General features: G+C 39.9%; 1 protein-coding gene and 1 long non-coding RNA gene across 12 annotated transcripts in view; one reads left to right on the forward strand and one right to left on the reverse strand.

Moving 5' to 3' along the window:
• LOC107269807 (synapse-associated protein of 47 kDa) overlaps nt 1-20366 on the reverse strand; it is a 24669-nt gene extending 4303 nt beyond the window's left edge. The window contains exons 1-10 of one of the 8 annotated variants that reach the window (XR_003060302.1): nt 20058-20366; nt 17300-17539; nt 17113-17198; nt 13778-13899; nt 10196-10207; nt 2251-2388; nt 2015-2154; nt 1783-1928; nt 658-831; nt 9-81 (exon numbers count right to left, since the gene is read on the reverse strand). Coding sequence is in view for 6 of the 8 variants with exons in the window: in XM_015744069.2 (XP_015599555.1) it covers nt 77-81; nt 658-831; nt 1783-1928; nt 2015-2154; nt 2251-2388; nt 10196-10207; nt 13778-13899; nt 17113-17198; nt 17300-17539; nt 20058-20194 (1200 nt within the window). In the remaining 2 variants the exon portion in view is untranslated. Of the gene's footprint in view, nt 1-3; nt 82-657; nt 832-1782; nt 1929-2014; nt 2155-2250; nt 2389-10195; nt 10208-13777; nt 13900-17112; nt 17199-17299; nt 17646-20057 lie in introns of those variants that run through there. The other 7 variants (XR_003060301.1, XM_015744069.2, XM_015744067.2 and 4 more) reach the window with 7 other exon arrangements.
• Nucleotides 7013-11623, forward strand: LOC107269816. Of its 4 annotated transcripts, none has more exons than XR_003060309.1 (3): nt 7013-9953; nt 10064-10238; nt 10329-11623. It is a non-coding gene; the product is annotated as an uncharacterized LOC107269816 (long non-coding RNA). The 4 variants fall into 4 exon arrangements; XR_003060310.1 differs by having other exon boundaries at nt 7013-9613; nt 9684-10238; XR_003060312.1 differs by having other exon boundaries at nt 7013-9127; nt 9208-10238.
• Nucleotides 20367-20425: the final 59 nt, after the last annotated feature.

Consider the following 20425-nt stretch of genomic DNA (forward strand, 5'->3'; position numbering starts at 1 on the left):
GGGGGGGGGGGGGGGGGTTATGGATCAGAGGCGATGGGGTGTGGCTTGGATAATGTCATATGGGATTCTCCTCTTCTTAGGCTGTTGACAAAATAGAATGAAAATCTTTCATTTAGATATGCCATAACGTAATTGAGAAGCATTTTTGTTGTTATTTACATACATACTTCACGGACTCGACTTACGTAACAATTAAAGGAAGCACACAGAAAACGTCTAGGTCTATACTGAATTATTGATTTTATAAATTTTCACTACTGTGACGTTTATCAACAGTCTATCGGTGCTAACGTCTCGTTAACAATGCTTCAGGGAACAGGCTGAGTCGAAGATCTAGAGTCATACTCACGAAGCATATGAAGATACCAAGGGATCCTCTCTGACATACTGTAAATCTGAAAATGTACTACGACTATCTTGACCATGACGTAACTTACAAATTTCATGTGTACCAAAAGCGATCTCTTGTAATACAGTAGATAAATATTGCAGTCAAGCATTATATGTAGGGGATGATATTGGTAAATTACGCCACTAGAGGGACACAGAACCATTGTTCGTTAAGGCACTGATCAAATGGATTTAGGTCTGACAGTCAATCTACTCGAGGGATCATTGCTGACGACAGACAATGTCCCTGTGCCCATAAATACTAACCTTTAGGCGGCTGCATTCCCAACTTTTTCATGCCCTCACGGACCTCCTGAATATCCGTGTCCGAAGCCCTCATGCTATCTGATACGAACTCGTGACTCGGTGAATCCGCCGGTGCATTGTCTCTGGTAGTTGCGACGGCAGCGCCGCTCGTTCCTTGCCCGGCACTTGATTGAACTGTTCGCAACACAACACTCATGGCTAACTAAAGGGGATTGGCTAATGAACGAACTAAGAGACTGAGGACTCTGCGGATATTCTACAAACAATATTCGTGAATAACGGATAAGAAATTCGTGATGTTATCAGGGATGACGTTAGATTTTGTGGGTGGGTTTGAGGGGGCGAACGAAAGGGAAAGCATTAAATTTTTTTGCATTTACAGCTTGTTGGAGGCACAGGGCGAGACGAGGCAGCTTATCGGTAAAGCTGTTAATTCAGCTCAGGGCTGTTCTGGATTGCGAGTCACGATACGTTCGATTGCCAATTCCCAGGGGTAGGGAACTAGTTTGACAGCAGATCACGAAACTCTTATTGACTTTATCCGTTAAGTCTCTCCCTGAGAACACAGAGGGATCATCGGGTATTTATTTGACCTCGTGAAAAAGAATGCCGTATCAGCTGGCCCTGTTACTGTACGTGTATATAAGAGACTCAATTGGCTTTTTCGATGCTATTCAACGAGTTATCGTGAATAGAAAATAGTCAACGCGCGAAATGCATCCCACGTGAAATACTTTAGCCTTTTTTGAGGTGGACTGATAATGGTCACTCGGCTGTTCAGTCGGCGCGTGACACCAATTTAATAAAAAATTAACAGGATGATCAATACCCGGTGGCAAAGTAGTGACTGGGGCTCCGGGTGCGTGATCGTAGAAACATAGAAAGAAATAATATAGTGATTTAATAAGCTACGACTATAAAGACACGTGCAAACGTCTACTTGCCCATTTAGCGTTCTAATCCCTCAAATTAAAATAGTGCAATGACACGTGGTTGTCACACGATGTCTCTTATGCTTGATTGCCATTCAAGAATACGTTCATTCAATATCTACGTTTGTAATTTGAAAATATTACGCATACTTGTGAAGAGCCATGGGACTGGTAACAGATAAGAAATAATTACCTTGAGTATGGTCCATGCTACCAGTTGATATAAGTGCTTGATTAGGATTGCTTTCCGCTTGACTAGCCATGGCATTTAATTCGTGACTCTGACGAAGTAGAGACACCCGGTAGAAGTAATTGCGCCAGAAATTCTCCTCGGATATGCTGTTCAATAATATAAGAAAAAAAAAAAGATAAATAAAACTAGAAAATAATTAAACCATATTTCGTATGTTTCAACAGACACTTACACTTTGGGTACCAGTTCGAACCTCATGGTCTCCAGGTTGGGGTCTAAGGCAAGGGTAGCTTGTGCCACTGGTTGGGCAGCTTCGAAATTCCAGGCAAACTCGACTCCTGGTGGTGGTGCCCTCACGAAGTTGCGTCGATCCTGTCAAGTATATTATGATGTATATACTTATACAAAAGATTCTTTTTTTAAATGACAAAACTATGGTAGATTTTAAAAACAAAGATTTTCACTTACAGTCGATAGAGCTAAGCACTCTTCACGTAGTGCATCCTCGTTGGGTGCTCCTACCCAGGGTGCTACTGCTTCGCCCTTCTCATTCTGCTTGCCGGCAATAAAGGCTTCTTGCTCCTTGTTGAATTCGCCCAGAAGACTCTGCAATGCAATTAATCAAAGGTCATAAAAGAGGTCTGACAAGTGACGAACCACAATTCCAAAAAAAAGTTACAAGGTCGATTCTCCCCCTCAAGATGAGAAGGAAGTCGGGGAAAGTTCTTGGTCTAAGGTGGGGTGAAGTAAGGGAAAAGTGATTAGCTAGGTCACCATCCGAAAAGGGGGTCAATGATGTGTCAACACGTCGAAGGGACACTAGGTTATCGATTACTTCGACGGTACCCTAAAGTTTAAAACAGACCCTTGACTAATTAGACCCTTGAAACAATCATCTCTGCGGGTGAAGTTACCCATGTTCTATCAGTCAGACAATTCAGAGACCCAACCTTGTCCGACTGAATGATTGTTCGTGAATTCCGGTGGCCATGGCAACTATGTCCATGGCTTGAAAAGGATCCTATTTTATAATACCAATCATATGACTATCCGATCACGGCAATCGACCAATGATACTGAAATTGGACAACGCAAATTTGTCAGATGAATTAAATTTGATTACACAGAAATCTAACAACTGTTATTTTACGGGGGATGCCCCTTAATCAGAATATTATGTATATTCGACGAGTAAGCTGTACGATAAACTAAATTGTAGAACGTAACCTCACTTTTGTCTGGTTCGTCAAGAAATTGAAAAATATATAATGGATACTTTTTTTTTCGTACTACACATCTTTTTTCCGTCAATTTACGTACTTTTGGGATTACACGTGATCGGTTAGTCCAAATAAATCCGACCGCTTTTTCTTCATACCAGACTTTTTCGTTTGAACGCAATCGAAGCCTAAATACATACGAGAGCTGGGACACAGGCGCTCGTGTAACTCGGAATAAAGGGAGAATAGCGTAATCGCTATATATACAGGGTGAGTCATATTGATTGACACTTAAGCGTCCTTTACGGCGCGTTCCTTTTGGAGAAATCGCACATAAAAGGTTTATGTATAACGATGTCGGGAAACCGAGTGGTTTGTTAGGTTATGACCAAAGTTTGCGGTAAAATGAAAAAAGAGCCTCATACGAATTTATTGATAGAGAACGACACTACCTTTATCAATGAATTCCACGAGGACACTTGAAATTTGGACGAGTCCGTTGTTGAAATTTTATTAACGGAAATCGAGAGACACAATGGAGTAACGAAATTCGAAAGTTCTTCACTTTCATTTTTTTTTTTAACGATATGACCAAATTTTGTATCAAGTGAATAACCTCGCTGGTTGCTTTCTTGATATCCATTGATCAGTTAACGACCGATAAAAGTGAGGTTATGATGGTCTTCAAAAAAAATGGAAATAAATTTCGGAAGTTCAACGTGAAAGGTCCGTGACAAAAATTCTTCCCAAAACGACCGATCAAGACTTAAAATCTGAAATCTATGGGCGACGATCGTATATTATATTTTCCCCACTCTTATTTCTTTCGACTTTTTACGCCGTGAACGTTTATTTTCCTGGTTTTCTTCCTTTTTTACGGTATATTCGTCTGGCTGTTTGATTTAGGGCTAATATCTTCGCGCGAAGTTGCTACGAGTCTCTGAGCTGGAAACCGGAAAATCTCGGTCCCTGGGGGCAATGCCAGATCCAATAATTCGATTGCGTAACGGGGTAAAAAAGAAATACATAATACTTCAGATTTTTCGTTGACTGTACAGGAATGACAGTATCACGCGATGGCTTGGTCTTACCATGATAGCACAAAGATCAAATGACTGCTGAGGTTAAATAAAACTTGCAATACGATCAACGTGATTAAATTCAAATACAAATACAGCTATTGCGATTATCGTTACCTGAATTACCGACGGAGAACTTGAGAATTACCGTGCTAACCTAATCGATTGAACATTCCCTCGAATTGTAATGCAATACGTGACAGGTGATCAGCATGGTTAGCAAAAGTGGCAATTAAAAGTAATTAAAATTCCGGCAGGACAGTGACTTGACAAAGGGGGAGGGCGGGTAAACGTGATGCTGGAAAAAAATGCGGAAAATTCAAGTCATGAGTAAAACGACATCTACGTGCCAGGAATACAAATAATTTCGACGTTCGTCCACGAGAATAACGTATAATCGTGAATTAAACTTTTTGAAGTACGAGTATGACAATTCCCGTTTTCAAAAGTCGCGCGCTTTTCAAATTAACGCCGTGATTTCGAGTTGTAAGTCGAGTGTCTACCAGTAATGAAATTAAAAAGAAGAGTATAAATGAAAAATCCGAAAAAAATAAATAAATAAAATATATTACGAGGGGATGAGAAATTAAAAAAAAAAGAATTAAATGGGGAAAAAAGCAAACCCGTCAGCTGGCGCGTTTTTAAAACGTAGTGGCGTGACGCTTCGGTTAAAGGAACGAAACAAGCCTCTCCTCGAAATAGAATAAACGTTGACAGGGAGCGAACGAATTCGCACCCCTTGAAATAATTCTATTCAGCCGAGGAATTGCAGGAGCAGCAACAGTGATTGCATAGCCATGACCTCCGTGGGAGGCCGAGCCTATTGATCGTAGAAGCAAGTGCCAAAGAATGCCCAACTACTCTGACGTAATATCCGACACCGTTATATTACAAGTATCCAACCCCCATTTCCCATCCACCATCTACTTTTTGTTACCCCTAACAAAAAAAGAAAACAGCGTGCACGCGAGAACTAAGGGCCTTTGCCCTTGTGTTACGGATTGCGCAAGAAGGAGCCGTGAAACGTAATAAGCGTCGCGACGATCTGGCACCGAGAAATCTACGTCGGCCGTCCATCGATTGGTTAACATTTCCTTAGCCTAGTTTAACCCACTTTTGAAAAGCAGCCGATAACGGCAGCCAAACGTCACGAAGAGCCGATCCAGGCCTTCCCTTTCGTATTCGAGAATAAGAAGTCGCTCTTGAGCAATAAAAAATGACAAATTGTCACGAGCCACAATAAATAAGAACGGAACAAGAGAACAAAGCAGAGTATATGTTACGTAGATAAAATTGATGAAATTTGAATTTCTATACCAGTCAGGGTTCCGTTAAAATACATATATATATATACACACACACACACATAGGGAACACAAGATATTGTTACCGCAAGCAACCACCTCACATAATATGTGCTAGGAATCACATTAAATTCTTTGGATATTGCGTCATACACCTACAAAGCCTTACTGTGCATATACGTATATACAACATATGGCTGTCAGCCATATTGGATTTTTCGTACATGGCTTGCATATCTGTGAATTTGTATGCTTCGTGTACCGAGATTGATTTAACTAATTATGAGTGTTGTCATATGGTAGAAAACCTGTAAAGCTTTAACGGGGGGGATGAAAGTTTTTATCCGGGGAAAGAAATGTTCTTTCACTGATATTAAAAGTCCGACCGTGTTAGGTTAAGTTATACGGCGTATGAAAATGAGGTGGAAGTGAATGGACTTACCTGACGTACGCTCACTTCCAGCAGTAGCTGGAAATATTACAAATTTAGTGTAATTAAAAATGTCGCGAGTCAGCAAGGTCGCGGGTAAATCATTCTCCCGACGTCGTAATGCGCAACTGGATTGATTAAAAGAATAATTAAGAAAAGTGTACGAAAAGCGTCAAACGAGTTTTAGTGATATTTATATTTTTTGTTGTCCATATAAATTGCATGTATTTGACTGAGTGACTAACCAAACAATTAGCAAATTGACTAGGCGAGTAAGCGAAGTATACAAATGTGCGGAGTTATAATGAAAAGCACGGTAAAAAGCCCTAGTAACATTGACAGTATTACATGACGCGATATGCGATTAGGGGTGACAGATTGTCAATGCGAATTTTCTGATAACACAAGGTGCATATGTCAAATCATGAATTTCCGCGTGATCACCCGATTCGTTGATTTTCAGAGCATGAAAAGTTAAGCGATTACGAGGGCGATTGGGAATTCTGTGCTGTTTTTAACAGAAATTAATTGACACCGTAACCGACTCCAGAACCTTCTACGAGGAAACGAAAATGCCAGGTGTCGAAACTTATCTCAGCGGTTTTCGATAGCTTCTGAATAGTTCAGGGGTATCCTTGCCTGAAGAGCAGTACGTTTAGGAGAGAAAAAAATGATTCTAAAAAACTAGCCCAATTAGACTACATCACAAATTCTGAACGATGCTAGCACAAAGTCCTCTATTCAATAGCGATTCTAATTCGAGTCAAAAATAAACTGACAGGATAACTTAAAATTGTCAGGGGGTTAATTTCAAGTCTTTGACCCTGTAGTAAATGAAAGGGCATAATTTAAAGGTTCGGCTGAGCCCAGGAGAGAAACTTGCGTACGTTTGCACGTGAAAGATATGTAGGTCAGAGCCTGTCCTGACCCAGATGATGGTGATGACGTCATGAGTAACCTCCCTACCCCGACAATTTTCCACCCACCACCTACAACAGTCGGTAACAGCCGTCCAGATTAAGAGTGGGTACGGGGGATATACGGCCTGAAGGGTGGCTGACGTATCCGAGACAGGGTGAGTGTCGCAGAGAACGAGAAAGAAGGAAGAAATGAACGAGACGCCTAACACAGCAAGAAAAACGAAGAACAGAGACACGACGAAATCTCGGCATACTAGCAAATTCCACTCACCACATGTTTCTTCCCACTGAACACCAATACGAATACTCGAAATGTTTTCGAGTACGTAGACGCGACAAACCGACACGGAAACTTTTACGTACAAATATTTCCGCACGTACTTCCCGCAAGACCCACGTACAACGAGACAGACGGTGAGTTCTCATGGCTGAGCCAACAAACAGACTAAGCCTGTCAAACGGTCAAAAGCGAGGTTAGGTACTTAATCCGGACCCCTCCTGGAATAGGAGGTAGTTTTGTCTAGTGACGCGACGTCGAATAAAAACTGTAATACTTGACTATGTTTTGTACCTGCTTTTATATCAGCTCGAAATGCTCGGTCGATACCAGACCCGGGAATTTTGAATGTAACTAAATATGGTTTCTATGGCAACCGTTAGGAAACGGTTAATACATGCGTTAATACCCTTTCTAGGAATTGTGGAAAATAAAAACGTAACTCTGACTTTTCACTGTACAAATATGAACGCTAAGACTAGGCGATATAAAAATGCCGTAGATAAGCACGGAGTATCATTGAAGTGCTAAATGAGGTATAAGCAGAGGAGAAGAAAGAAAGAAATCAGTTATTAAAATGAAGTTCCCTCGTCATGCCACCGACAGAGAAGCCTTTTTGTTTCGCAAATAATAATGAGCCGGCTTCCAAAAGCTTTAGCATTGTTCTACCCGATGTCTTTGTAAATTTGTCAAAAAGTTATTCGCGAGACAGGATCGATCCTCGCGCTGGTTTCATCCTCGGCTTTTTACTGGACGACGACTTCCGCTGCGGCTATACCTATTTATGTAGTATGGAACCCGGAAAACTTTTCAAATGCAAATATCGCGTCGGGTCGACGTTCACAAGGGACAGGGTGTCCGGATATTAAGCTCACCGTTCGCGACTTATTGATCCCCGCAATTGTCAAGCCTGACTCCTTCGCGAGGCGGAAAATATTTGAATTAGAAATTTATTTAATAATTTTACGCTCAAAATAGAAGATATTTCGTACTAATAAAATAAATCAGTGTAAAAGGAAAAAAATTGTTAACGCATGAAAAACATTGATCCACCGGATTTCTAAATGTCCACAAGGAACAGCTGTTAATTCTAAATGGTGTATCTAAGTCTGAATGACTGTAAAAATCGAGAACGCGTAACAATAAATTATTTAATATAAGAACCAGGTCGACCATTTTTTTTTATCGATACGAACTCATTTAACGCATAATATGCGAACTACTTGACAACACGTACTGCTACGTAGCTGACATACCCTGGTGATATCCCTTCGTCACGCAAAGTCTATTTGCAATGACGGTTAAACCTATAACCAGGTTGAGTAACAAAAGAAAAGTAAAGAAGTACAGAATTTTATTATCGAGAATAAAAGCATGAAAAATTTTCAAGATAACTTTTACACGTCTCCCTCTTGTTCGCAGCAACAACAAAATCCACCCTCTGCACAATGTAACGTTCGAAAGCGTGCTTTACCTCAATTAGAAAACTTGCCGGAAGAAAAACAAAGTGAAATCGTACAAATTTGAAATGCAAGGAAACAGAAAAATATTTCAAAAAAAAAAACATTCTTAACGAGGAAAATAGAATATATGGACTGTGCGAGATTTTCACGTCTTAAAAAAAAAAGATGAAAGCAACTTGACCTTCGACCTTTCGCGTACAAAGGAATCGCTCAAGTTTTCAAAGATCAAAGGAAATAAGGCTTATATATACATATATGCCAATCCTTGATTCAACAGTGAAATCTAATGGCACAGTGTCTGAAAGGGTTAAAGCCACCCTAACCCTACATATCTAAGAGACAGAAATAGGGGAAGGGTGCTTCTTTTCTTTTATGACAATCATGGGGTCGAGATTACAAGGTGCGGTAGCAACCCCCATGGATAGATGTATTTCACGTATAATATCATGAATGGAGGTACGGTCAAGATAATAGAAAGGGTGAAACTAACCGAGACATGAGATAGCTATTAAAGGAGGCTGACAGGGTAGATAGTCTCGCTATGTCATATTATCCCTGAAGATTGCCTTGGAAATGGGATAATCGCGTCAAGGGCGAAGATTGCTGTAAAACATTCAAGAGACCCAATTCCGCGTATAATGAATTTTGATTGGTAAAAATTCCACTTGTAGTATCCCATCTTCCATTTTCCTTATTCTTTTTTCATCTGTGCTCCCAATTTTTTTTTTGCAGGTCAATCAATAAATACGGACTGCTAAGATGGTTGAAGGTAACCAGAAACTCTAAGGTCGCGTCTGAGTCTCAAGATCTATATAGATACTGGATGCTGGAGAGTGCCAAGGTGTGAAGAAGATAATTGGAGAACACAGCTGGTACAGGCATAGCCAATTCTCGTATCCAGTTGGAGAAATAGTGAAAGAAAGTGGGACCAGATTGGTTCTCGATTATAACGACAGGTGGCGACAGTTGCGAGACACTGATAGAAAAATTCTTATCCCTCTTATCCCCAAGTGGGATCCTGGAGAGTAAACGAGGATCCTGATAAAACTAAGAGATGTCCTTCTCGTGGGAAAACGTTATATCGATCCACTGAGGTCAGAGGAGGGAGACTGGTGAAAATGACATCTTGAGGATGTATGTAAGTAACTGAAAAATAACTTGAAACTCCTTATGCGCATGTCGTATCTCAAACTAAACTAATTTCGCAGCATCCAGTAGGAGCAAGGCTGACACTGCGAAAACTTTATTCCCTCTTCTCTCGTGTCTGCGATAAAACTGGATCATCCCCATTATTTCGCACTCCCCCTTCACTTCTCAGTTGGTACCGCGTGCCAGGAATTTTCTTTTGGGCTCCTTGGAGGATCCCTTAGTCTCTGCACCTTTAACTTCGGACGGCAGGACGAAGTGTGGGTGGATAAGTGGCAAGAGGCGCGAGGCATTAATTGGCAGGAATATATTCATATGCGTCAGCCTTAAAGGTATCTTCACGATGATTTATCAGTAGATTCGTTTTTTCTTTATAATTTATACGTCTATGGGCATAACCTTTGATTTATCATGCTAATGCAACTACTTGGTTATTCTAAAGCGAGAGATACACGCGGATTAGAAACTTAAGGCGAAAGCTAAAGAGAGCGACGGGTTCGAACCAGCGTTCAATTTACATTGGTGAACCTCAAGCTACTACTGACAATACTTGTGGCGATAGCGAAGACATTACCTGATTGCTGACCTGCACGTCCATGTTAGACATACGAAGAAAAGTAAGAAAATTTATACATAATTGTTAGAGCAGAAAATATACACGTTAATATACACGTGCTTTGTATAGACAATGAATATTATATTTATAGGAAATCTTCAATTGGATTCATATATCAACCAAGAGATGGCAGCACGTGTAGGATATATAATGGTGGAAGTTTCTCGAATGGTGCAATAAATGTTCTGAAACGGACAATAAATATGAAACAGGTCTGTGTGCTTGGGCGTTTATAAACATGCAGACATTACGTGGGAGGTGAGTTCGGTGGATGAGAGGTAATGGGAACTTGAGTTCAGTGAGTCTTGGCACGAAGTTTCTTATTGTTAGTAAAGTAATAAATACCTGCTCCATGCAGAAACTCCTCGAGTTTCTTACGTACGACTACAAATTCTCATTACTGTTATTTTTGCTTACAGATTTTACACTCGGTATAGCTCGATGGACGTAACAACCTTTTAATGTAACGTTTGCGTTCTGATTGTTTGATTGCTCAAACGAGAGACAATAAATGCCTTGTTCTGACTATAATTGAATAAATTAGTTATAGTGTTGAATAATTTAATTTACTATAATTGCCAGTGCATTTTCCATGGCAGAAATAGTTATTGAGTAAATGAAGATATTGTATATATGCCATGAATGGTAGCATTAAATATTACAGAGCTGTCTGGTACATATGTTCTGTCATGATGATAAAGATATATTGAAATTTTTGTTAAAATCAAATCCGTTCAAAATTTGTTATATGGGATTAGTACAATTAATCCTGAGAGACAATAAAAAGTAATATCTGAATTCAATGACTAAGAACACGCAGTCTGTTCGCTATGAGCAAATCGAAGTTGGGATAAATTGAAAGCGTCCGCTAATTAAATTATTAACTAACAAATGTATACTCATTCAGATTCCATGAATGACAGCTGCTAATTTGGATTGTCCAAAGTCTTCCATTATGCGAGGAATAAAGAAGCGTTGTGAATAAAGAGTAGACAAGACTATACTCTAAAACGTCCCTGTAACACGAATAGAGGATGCTCCATCGTTATAAATAAAATGAATAAAATGAATATAAAGAAAGTCGCCCTAATTCTCGACTAACATTTAAATTTAATTTAACTCTCGGTCCATTTTCTGCTAACACAGCTGGCCGTACGAAGTTCAAGATTTCATATTGATTCTTGCTAAAGTACCTAAAAACCTTGGAGTCAGCCTGAAGAAAGTTACTAAAGTAAATTCGAGCACGTTAGGCCAATGTCAACGTGGGAACAAAAAAAGAACAAGTCAGACACTCTAAATGATCATAAATAAATTCCGTTCAAAGAAATACCTAATCAACGTTCAAATGGTTTTTCATTACCAAAGAAGAGTCATCCTAACAAAGTTCGCGTCTCGTGGACACAGCACAAAGCATAAAAAGGCAGAGGGTCTTTTTTTCATAAAGTCAACAGCTACTTCATCCATGTCGATGACTTCATTGTCCTCGGGATGGAACGAAGAAAGCACAGAAGAGAAAAATAGACGCAAGATATAATTTACAGCAGTGAGTACTGGAGGCCTACTGAAAAAGAGAATCAAAAAGTTGTTAATCAACCGGAATCCATAATTCGTAGAAGAAAGCAAAGGTAAATTCATGTTCAAAAAGAAGAACGGATCGTGACCTTAAGCCTCCTACGGAATACGATAAGGTATCAATGAGTTCAAGGCTACCTGATTGATTGATCAAGAAGATACTTATGCAATATATGCCACCTATACAGTCACCCTTACTGACCGATCAGAGCTCTAATATCTTTCCCAGGTATTAATCTTGGGGTATAGAATGTTTAACCGTGTGGTTCACCCCTGATTCTTCGTAGGTCTGGGTTAGGGGTGCGCCGTGTGAAGGTGGTGGCTTGCGGATCAATACGAACTACCACCCCTTTATTCTACCAGAGATCCGCTATATATATACATACAGAGTGCCTCTGTACAAACTACACTTGGCACTGTCTCCCTTGCACTTTCACATTGTCTAGCTGTGCTAAGGGTAGATACATGGGGTACGACGACACCGTGGTGTCTGATTATCTCATGCACATTCCCACTGTACCAATTTGCAGGGAGAGCTAAGGTAGTTTCCTTGTCGATCTTTCTGGTTGATATTAATGATCAGTCACAACATTACGGTGCAATCAGGGATGCGATTCACTTTTGTACTACATGGCTAATGTCGCAGACGTGGAGTTGACTCTGAGAAATGACAGAAGGAAGATGTTAGAGATGAGATGGGATCAAAGTCTGTAAAGTATTAAAGTAGCCACTGGATTCGAGAGGTAAATGTGAGTTTTTGAAAGACTCTTCGAAGCCCATACAAATGATCTCCATTGAATCTGATTTGAATACCGTATTTGTGAACAGAGCTATGCTGAGTGACATTTAAAAAAAAAATTTTATAATCTACATAATATCTAGCTTGTCCTCAGTGAATCAGGATTAAGTCAGTGCTCACTCTGGCTTTATGAATAACGAAGGAAAATCTGGATTCTAATTCAGCCTTGGCTAAGGGAGTTTTAATCCTAAAATCCTTTGTATTCGTAACAGTTGCTCGTGCCGTGACTCATTGGACTTGTGACAAAGTAGAGAACGACTGGCGGAGTGCCTTAGTCCGTAATACATTTTCATGGAAACCGCCTAAAATACCTATGCCATAAATAAGTGAACGGTCGAGATCGATATAATATAAATAAAACGATTGGCCGAATAGTTTTTTCGCGCGAAGTACGATAAATGATTGACTACAAAGCTATATAAAAATAAAATCTTATTGACTTTGGTTAAACGAGAAATAACCAGACCTGAGCATCTACCAAGTCGATATACTCGGTGCTCGAGTAACTTGGCCAAGATAGGGATCCAAGTCTTGGCAACCCTGATGGAGGATATCTACGAATGTGCTATCCTCCTGGGATACTAATGCCCATGTATACATAAGTCATATATATATATTACATAGAGAAACACAAGGTGTTCCCTAGGAGATCGTAAATTTGAGGATCCTATATCGAGAGCTCGACGTAAAACGCAGACTGAAAGAGTCTGGGGCTTATAAGATTAAAAGGACTTCCTTGAAGAAGAAGTCACGCACGTGGTGTCGTGTATTCGTAGTAGCCAAAAAGACGATATGATTCGATGGACCATAGAATTTCCAAAGAAAGTTTATAATTCTTGTCACGCGATTATTGGCATTGGTGAACGATAGCGCTTATCAGGATACAGTTGCTTCTATGTGCCACATGTCACTGCTGGTGGGAGGTGTAGATCGTCGATGGGCTTCTTGGAGCAGGTAAAATATAGGACAATCGTGACCCTGGACTCTTTGTGAGAAGTAAAATTCCAAACTGGAATCTTAATCGAAGCGCCGAGGAAGTTGCTGAGCGTGACGTAAGGTATCGCAATGAAGTTTGAGCTTGAAAGGGATCAGTTAATTGAATGAGGAGTTAGACAGAGAACAATGAACTCAAGGTATCTAGATTACAAAATTTAATGAACGATACTTACGTTCTCTTCGACGGTCTTCTTGATCTTTGCGCTTGCTTCCACCACCGATTTTCCAGCCTTGTTCACAGCACTGTACAAAAATCCACCAAGACTCTTGGCACCGGCCAACGCCTTTGTAGAGACTGTAGAGAACGAGAGAAAGACATATATTAAAAAAGATTCATCTTTTATTTTTATTTTTCGAGTACCAAAGACTTGGGAGTTCGTAACCAGCACCTTTAAAAGAGTACACGGTTTGTGACACAGGAACGTTATTTGGATTAGTCTCCAGAGGCCAGCTAGTGGAGTGTCTCATGGTACGTAGCAGCATCCTGATGACGTGTGGGTCAATTATTACTTATTCTCAGGAGAAAATACAGATCCCAGGAAAGTGCAGCGACAATCAGGAGATAACGTGATAGTCTGATCTATAAGATAAAGTGATGCTGGGCTTTTAAACGTAGGTCAGACAGACGAAGTCAGAGTCCAATTTGTGCGCCTCGCTTCCTGCCAAAGGGAACTATTAAAGTTCGGATTTCGAGCTAAATAATGAATAAAACTTCAAGGGAAGGTAATTACTGTGGGGGATTGACTCGGAGGAATAGAGTATATAAAATTCGAACGTGAAAAAGCTGTATCTTGACAAAAAATTAAAATTCTGAAAGACGGAGCAATAGCAAAGACTCTCAGACAGTCTGTCAGGAGCATGGGATAGAAATTTCTGTGGTAGATTGAAGGTAACTTGGGGGAGGAAAAAAAGTTTTAAAATCCCTGCCACTACGACTAGCTACCAAAGAGGAAAGTTTGCACCTGTTTTGAAGTTTCTGCCGGACGTGACGTCACAAGGGATTACCTTTTAAGGTGTACCTGCGTTGCTGTCAGATCCGAATGGAAGTATTTCATGCAGGTATTGCGAAATTCAATTCGACCAAGAAATTTTAACAGCTCGCCTTCTTAAAATCATCCTTAAAAATTTACCCCAAAGCTCAACGCAAGTTAGTTAAATGTACCTAGAAAGCGCCCACAGTCAATAGCAGTGTCCTGCATTTTATAAAAGACAAATAAATTTCTTCAACCCTTAAAACAGCGCAACCTTACACCTAAGCAATTACGCCGACTCGTCTTCATCACCTTTCCAAGTTATCCTCTATTTATTTCTCTGTCGACAAGTCGCCCGGGACTGATAGAGCTTCTGGTACAAAACGCATCAGGTAGATATGAATGCAAGACTGTAAAAATTATTAAAAGGAAAATTGCTGAAGAAAATAGTGTCTACCCTTGTTAGCAGAAGGTCGAGATGAGATCAAGTGGATAGAATGTCATTACAGATACAATTTCAGTCCAGCCTACCAGACCTCCCCCGTGTACAGGATTGCAAGTGATTTCCCATACTGCAAATCCAAGTGTGTTATTCTCTATCCGTCCTATGGTAGTCACTTTTTACACACTTACAAGTGTGTTACTTTTACATTTAAATACGTGGGAATGACAATACACTTGTGTCTAAAAAGTGACTACCATAGAAATGATGGAAAATAACACACTTGGATTTGCAGAAAAAGGATGACTCCTGGTTGCAAAAGTTAAAAGAGCCAAGAAAACAAGAGGTACGTATACGTATGTATGCACAACGTAGTCGTTGATTTCCGAGCAAGAGTTGGAGTGGTGGTTGTATTGATCGGGGTAGATAGACCAACCCCCGACACGAAGGACGACTGCTTGCCGACTGGATCTGGTTAGCCAGAGTTTCGCAGCATCCACTGGACCAAGCCGTCTCTCACACCCCCTCCGAGACATCCTAGTCTACTGAGTGTCTCAGGATCTATTCCAAGTAATTCCCGGAGCCAGTGACGTCACTAATACTTTCAACTTACGTCATACACAAAGCATAAGCCACGATCTGACTGTATAAAAACCAAAGGCCATTCCTTTAAGCAATCAATAAGTTCAACCCTGTACTTTGGATAGGAGCCTAATTCATGGGAATTGGATGGCATGTCTCGTTTCTGGCTGTTACTTCATGAGAGGATGAAAGGGTCGTCCGCAATGGAATTTTATGTCCCAACAGTGCTTTTCAGGTTACTCCAATGGCAGCTGCTAAATCTCAGAAAATCCTGGAACGACCGCAATGTCCCTCTACTTCATTTTTTTTCCTCCAATAGGTACTGCAGTCATGTTTTCAACTGTACTGGATTACTGGAAGCAAAGCATGAGACATTTATACAGATGAGAATCTCATTCGTTAACTGTATTCAGTGGCCTGTAGACACTGGTGGGAAGTGCTGAACGTAACTGTATGGGTTTATAAGCAGAGAGAGAGAGAGAGAGTGTGTATCCATAGAATCAAAATAGAGACAAAGCATTGCTAGAATCAAAGAGATAACGTCGTTGGAAGAGATAGAGAAGTTTAAAAAAAAGGGATGAAAAGAAAGCTACGGCAAAGACAGACAGATTGATAACGAAGAGTGTATGAGTGAGAAAAAGAGGAAGGTGAAAGAGAATCCTGGAAACTAGAATGGCACAGACGTTTTAAAGAGATAGACGTCAATCGAATCCTGGCTATCCATCAGAATAAGATTTTGTAGTGATCGCTGAGAGTATTTTCAGTCACCAGGTCCCCATGCACCGATCCAATGAATTCAAAGACTAGAAGCAGAAGCGTAAGAAATAGAAGACAGAGAAAGAAGCTTACTGGTTCCCAATATACACTCCTTTCATTATTCTCTATCAGCCTCTATAAAATATGAATAAATATCAAAAAATTCTACCATAACAAATAATGACTCACATTGCGTGAAACTGACTACCATACAATACTTAGTATATATTTATATTTAGTCTAATGGAGTAAAAATCTACAGAGTTCAATTCCGGCTAGAATTCTGCTAACGTATTTTTGTCGCATCTCTCGCATGCGACATTAACGAACACAATATAGGTTATTACGTTCCCAAGGTTGCGAAACGCGATATAATAACCGGGAGAACAAGCGGCGCCGGATTCAGAAAAGAAATCGATAACCAAGGAGTCTCATGAACCGCCCTCAGCACTGCCATTTCTCAACGTCCTCCATCATCCATTGGTTAAAGGAATATCGAATAAACGTGAAAAATAATGTTTCTCCTGGAACAAAAAAAAAAGGGCATACCCCAGAGCAAAATTCAATGGACTTCAGAAGAAGTCACTTCAGAAGCTTCAAAAGGACCAGGACGAATAGTTGCCGTGCAATAACGAAATTCCTGAAGTAGCTCGGCGTCACTGTTACTCCTTTTGAGGAACACGGCTATCTGGATTTTCAGGATCTCGGTCGAGAGTTCACAAGTTCATGGCCGACTGCTATCTTATGGTAGACTCACCTGCTCCAAAGGGTTGCTGGCCATCCTTATCATCCGTGGGGGTACCTTCCAAGCTGGCAGGTCCACTGTCAGCACCACCGGTCGCGCTGAAATTATTTTCGTCATTACAAAAGCTCGTTAGTGACAATCATGTCGCACTACGTGTTCTATATTATGTACCGTAGCATGTAATACCGAACGCACATACCCTGCAACCCACCTGCTAGCATCATCGTCTTTTACATGATCGGGTGAGCTACCCTGAACACCATCCCCCGATGCTTGAGTCTCAGTCAGTTCACCAGGTTGATTTGGCTGCTGGGTCGGATCGACCTCACCGGGAGCACCTGCACCACGGCTCAATCCTGATATTCCGCCACTGAGCCATCCTGTCATCTGGGACTTCACTCCAGCCAGCATTTCCAGCTTGCTGCTACCTTTCGTTGGGCTAAAACGGAAGGATTCGTCCATCGTCACTCTGCTAAGATAATTATCTTGCATTTTGATAATTTAATTAGCAGCTCTCAAATACTAAAAGATATTTTGTATAATTTCTAAAAAAAAAGAAAGAGAAAATCAACTTATTAATTATATATTAGGAAAAAATGTTTTTCTTAGTTAATCCTACCATTCTTTGTTAACATGTTGAATACGAATTATGAGAAAACTGCTGATGGTTATTTATCCAATTGAATATCGGTGGATGCGAGGTAGAATATTTAATGCGGTCCATGGTAAATCAAAGTTGGTAATCCAAGTTAAGATAAAATAAAGTAGAAGATAAGCTGTATTTACAAAAAATTGACGAATATTTCTCTCTTGGAAAGCACAAAATGGATCCGACCGTCAAGACTTCCTTCGCGTCCAATTTTTCAAATTCTGCACCTGGATTTTATGAGATACTTGTATCTTGTTGTCTACGGACGAAAATAGGGTCGCTCCGACGTAACTTTTCGAACCTTCGAATATCTTCTGGAAAAACACTCTGACTTTCTTTATCCTTCCATCTTCTATCTTCTCTTTAAGTTCTTTCACCTTCCTATCCATTCTAACACCTGACTGGATGTTAAGTATAGTTTTTTTTTTATTCGAAATCTCCTTTCAGGAGGAATCGTGCACGGGATTCTCAAAGCCCGGATATTTCAGCTCTGAGGAATTCTTTTACCTACGGAAGAATGACCTCGTCCACCATCTTTTTCTCTGTTTTTAGTCCATCCGCATTACTCAGACTCTTCATAGGGCATTTTTGCAGGTTATTTCGCTATAATAACTCGTCCACTCAAATTGATTTCGTTTTCTCGAAGAGAAGCTTCTAAATTAATATACTTCCACTTACCACTTTCATGGGGAAAATAATTTAATCCCCTCGCCATTTCGAATTTCGTTCACCCTGTTACGTAGCCGTAAATGGATTGATCCAAGGACGGCAGATAAATCTAAGGTTCAGTAATGTATTGCAATTGGATAAGGTAAAAAAGCAGCAAACATAATATACGAGCCACTCATCCACTATAGTGGATTAATACAACAGTACAATCCTTTTACCTTAAAAATAAACAAAAAAAAATTCTTCAATTGTTATCAGGAACATGGATTCTTCTCACGAGACAATCTAGGTCGTGTATCAAATCAATAGAAAGTAGGTTAATATATTATGTAATTAATGAAAAAATAACACCCTTTGTGCATTTCAGAAATCGAGCTCGGTTTATCGTTTAATTAGTTTAGGCGTGTTTTCAAATCTTCCATAGATTCGACGGCAGATTCTAATTTTTAAAAAATAATTAAAAATCTCTTCCGTATAGAATTCCGAAAGGTTTGTAAGCTATCTCAACTTCTAGAGGTCTTTTGGAAATTGCCATACGATCTTCCAATATTTTCAATTCAAATTAAACGGATTTATATCGATCAGAATTTAACGGTCTGTTGCCCGATTTGCTGTACTATGATTGGAATTTTCAATTTTTGAGATTAACGGGAGAATAGTACTTTTAAAACAAGTTGGTGAAGGCGCTGATGATATTTTAATTTGATTTTGTGATTAATTCGAATTTTGATAATTCTACGGCTTATATATGTGAGAATTAATGACCATCGGCAGAAACAGAAGAGTCGCACACGCAACGAACTACTGGAAAGAAGGAAATGCCTCTGCACGCTATTAAATAAAGTTTAATATATTAAATAAAATTTTTTCATGGGATTGCATTTCACCTTTCTTATCAGACACGTGTATTATAAACGTTTCGATTAGGTCAGGAAAGTTCTAGTAAACAAAGAATGACCGATTATACCATAAGAATATTCATTCAAATAATGACTGAAGATTTTTTCTACTCTTTCAAAAATTAATATAATTAACTAACTGCAACTAGATACAATTAATTAAACACTTTTAAAGAATACTTCGATGCTGACAATTAAATTCGAGTTTTGATCGGTAATTATTATACATAATTAATTATAAGTCAGCAATTTAAATGGCAAGTCGATACGACCAGACGCAGAACAAATGGAATGAGCTGCGATAATAGAAAATGGAGTATGATTATAGAAGCAAGACGGAGTAAATAATTTATCGTTATCTTGTCGTGCACCTTACAAAAAGTCTGACCCCAACCCTGATGAATATTGTATGTGGAAAAAGCGCAAGGAATTGGATCGATCATTAGGAAAGTCGACATTTTGGTTGAACAAGGCCAATGAAACAGAGAGAGAGAGAGAGAGAGGGAGTAAGAGAAAGACGAAATAAAGTTCCCCATTCGTTTATTTCAATAGGAAAAAAATCGATATAATAAAGAAACATGTAAACAAGCTTATCTGACATTTCAGCAGTGATTTCACTGGACAGCCAAAGACCTGCCATTGTTGACAGTCTATATGATTGCACTGTCAAAGAACACCAGCCGACAATACGAACATCTATTAAAGTAGGGATTTGATGTATTAAATAATTTAAAGAATACCTGGAATCCTTCTTCTCGAGATCGATGTCTCCATCGGCAGCGGGCGATACGATTTTCTCCTCGGCAGGCAACTCGGTGCCATCCTCGGCCTTCTTGCCCATCCAATTGGATACCTGACTTGTCAAGCCGGAAAACATTTTCGGCACTTCACCAGCCTCGACACTTAAGAATCCGCCGCGACTTCGTTTCCTACGCACCGATGTCACGAAACTCTTGCGAGACTAAAGTGACAAGAGAAAATTCAATCTCCCTTCACGACTTCGGATCACGGACTGCGTTCATCTCGTTTCCCACTGCGCAATACGGTTCACGCATTATCCGTGCTAGTGCTACTAACAGCGCCGCTTCTTATCGCTTGCGGATATATT

Source organism: Cephus cinctus, unplaced genomic scaffold (assembly GCF_000341935.2).
Source record: "Cephus cinctus unplaced genomic scaffold, Ccin1 Ccin1_scaffold0690, whole genome shotgun sequence".
Taxonomy (NCBI): domain Eukaryota; kingdom Metazoa; phylum Arthropoda; class Insecta; order Hymenoptera; family Cephidae; genus Cephus; species Cephus cinctus.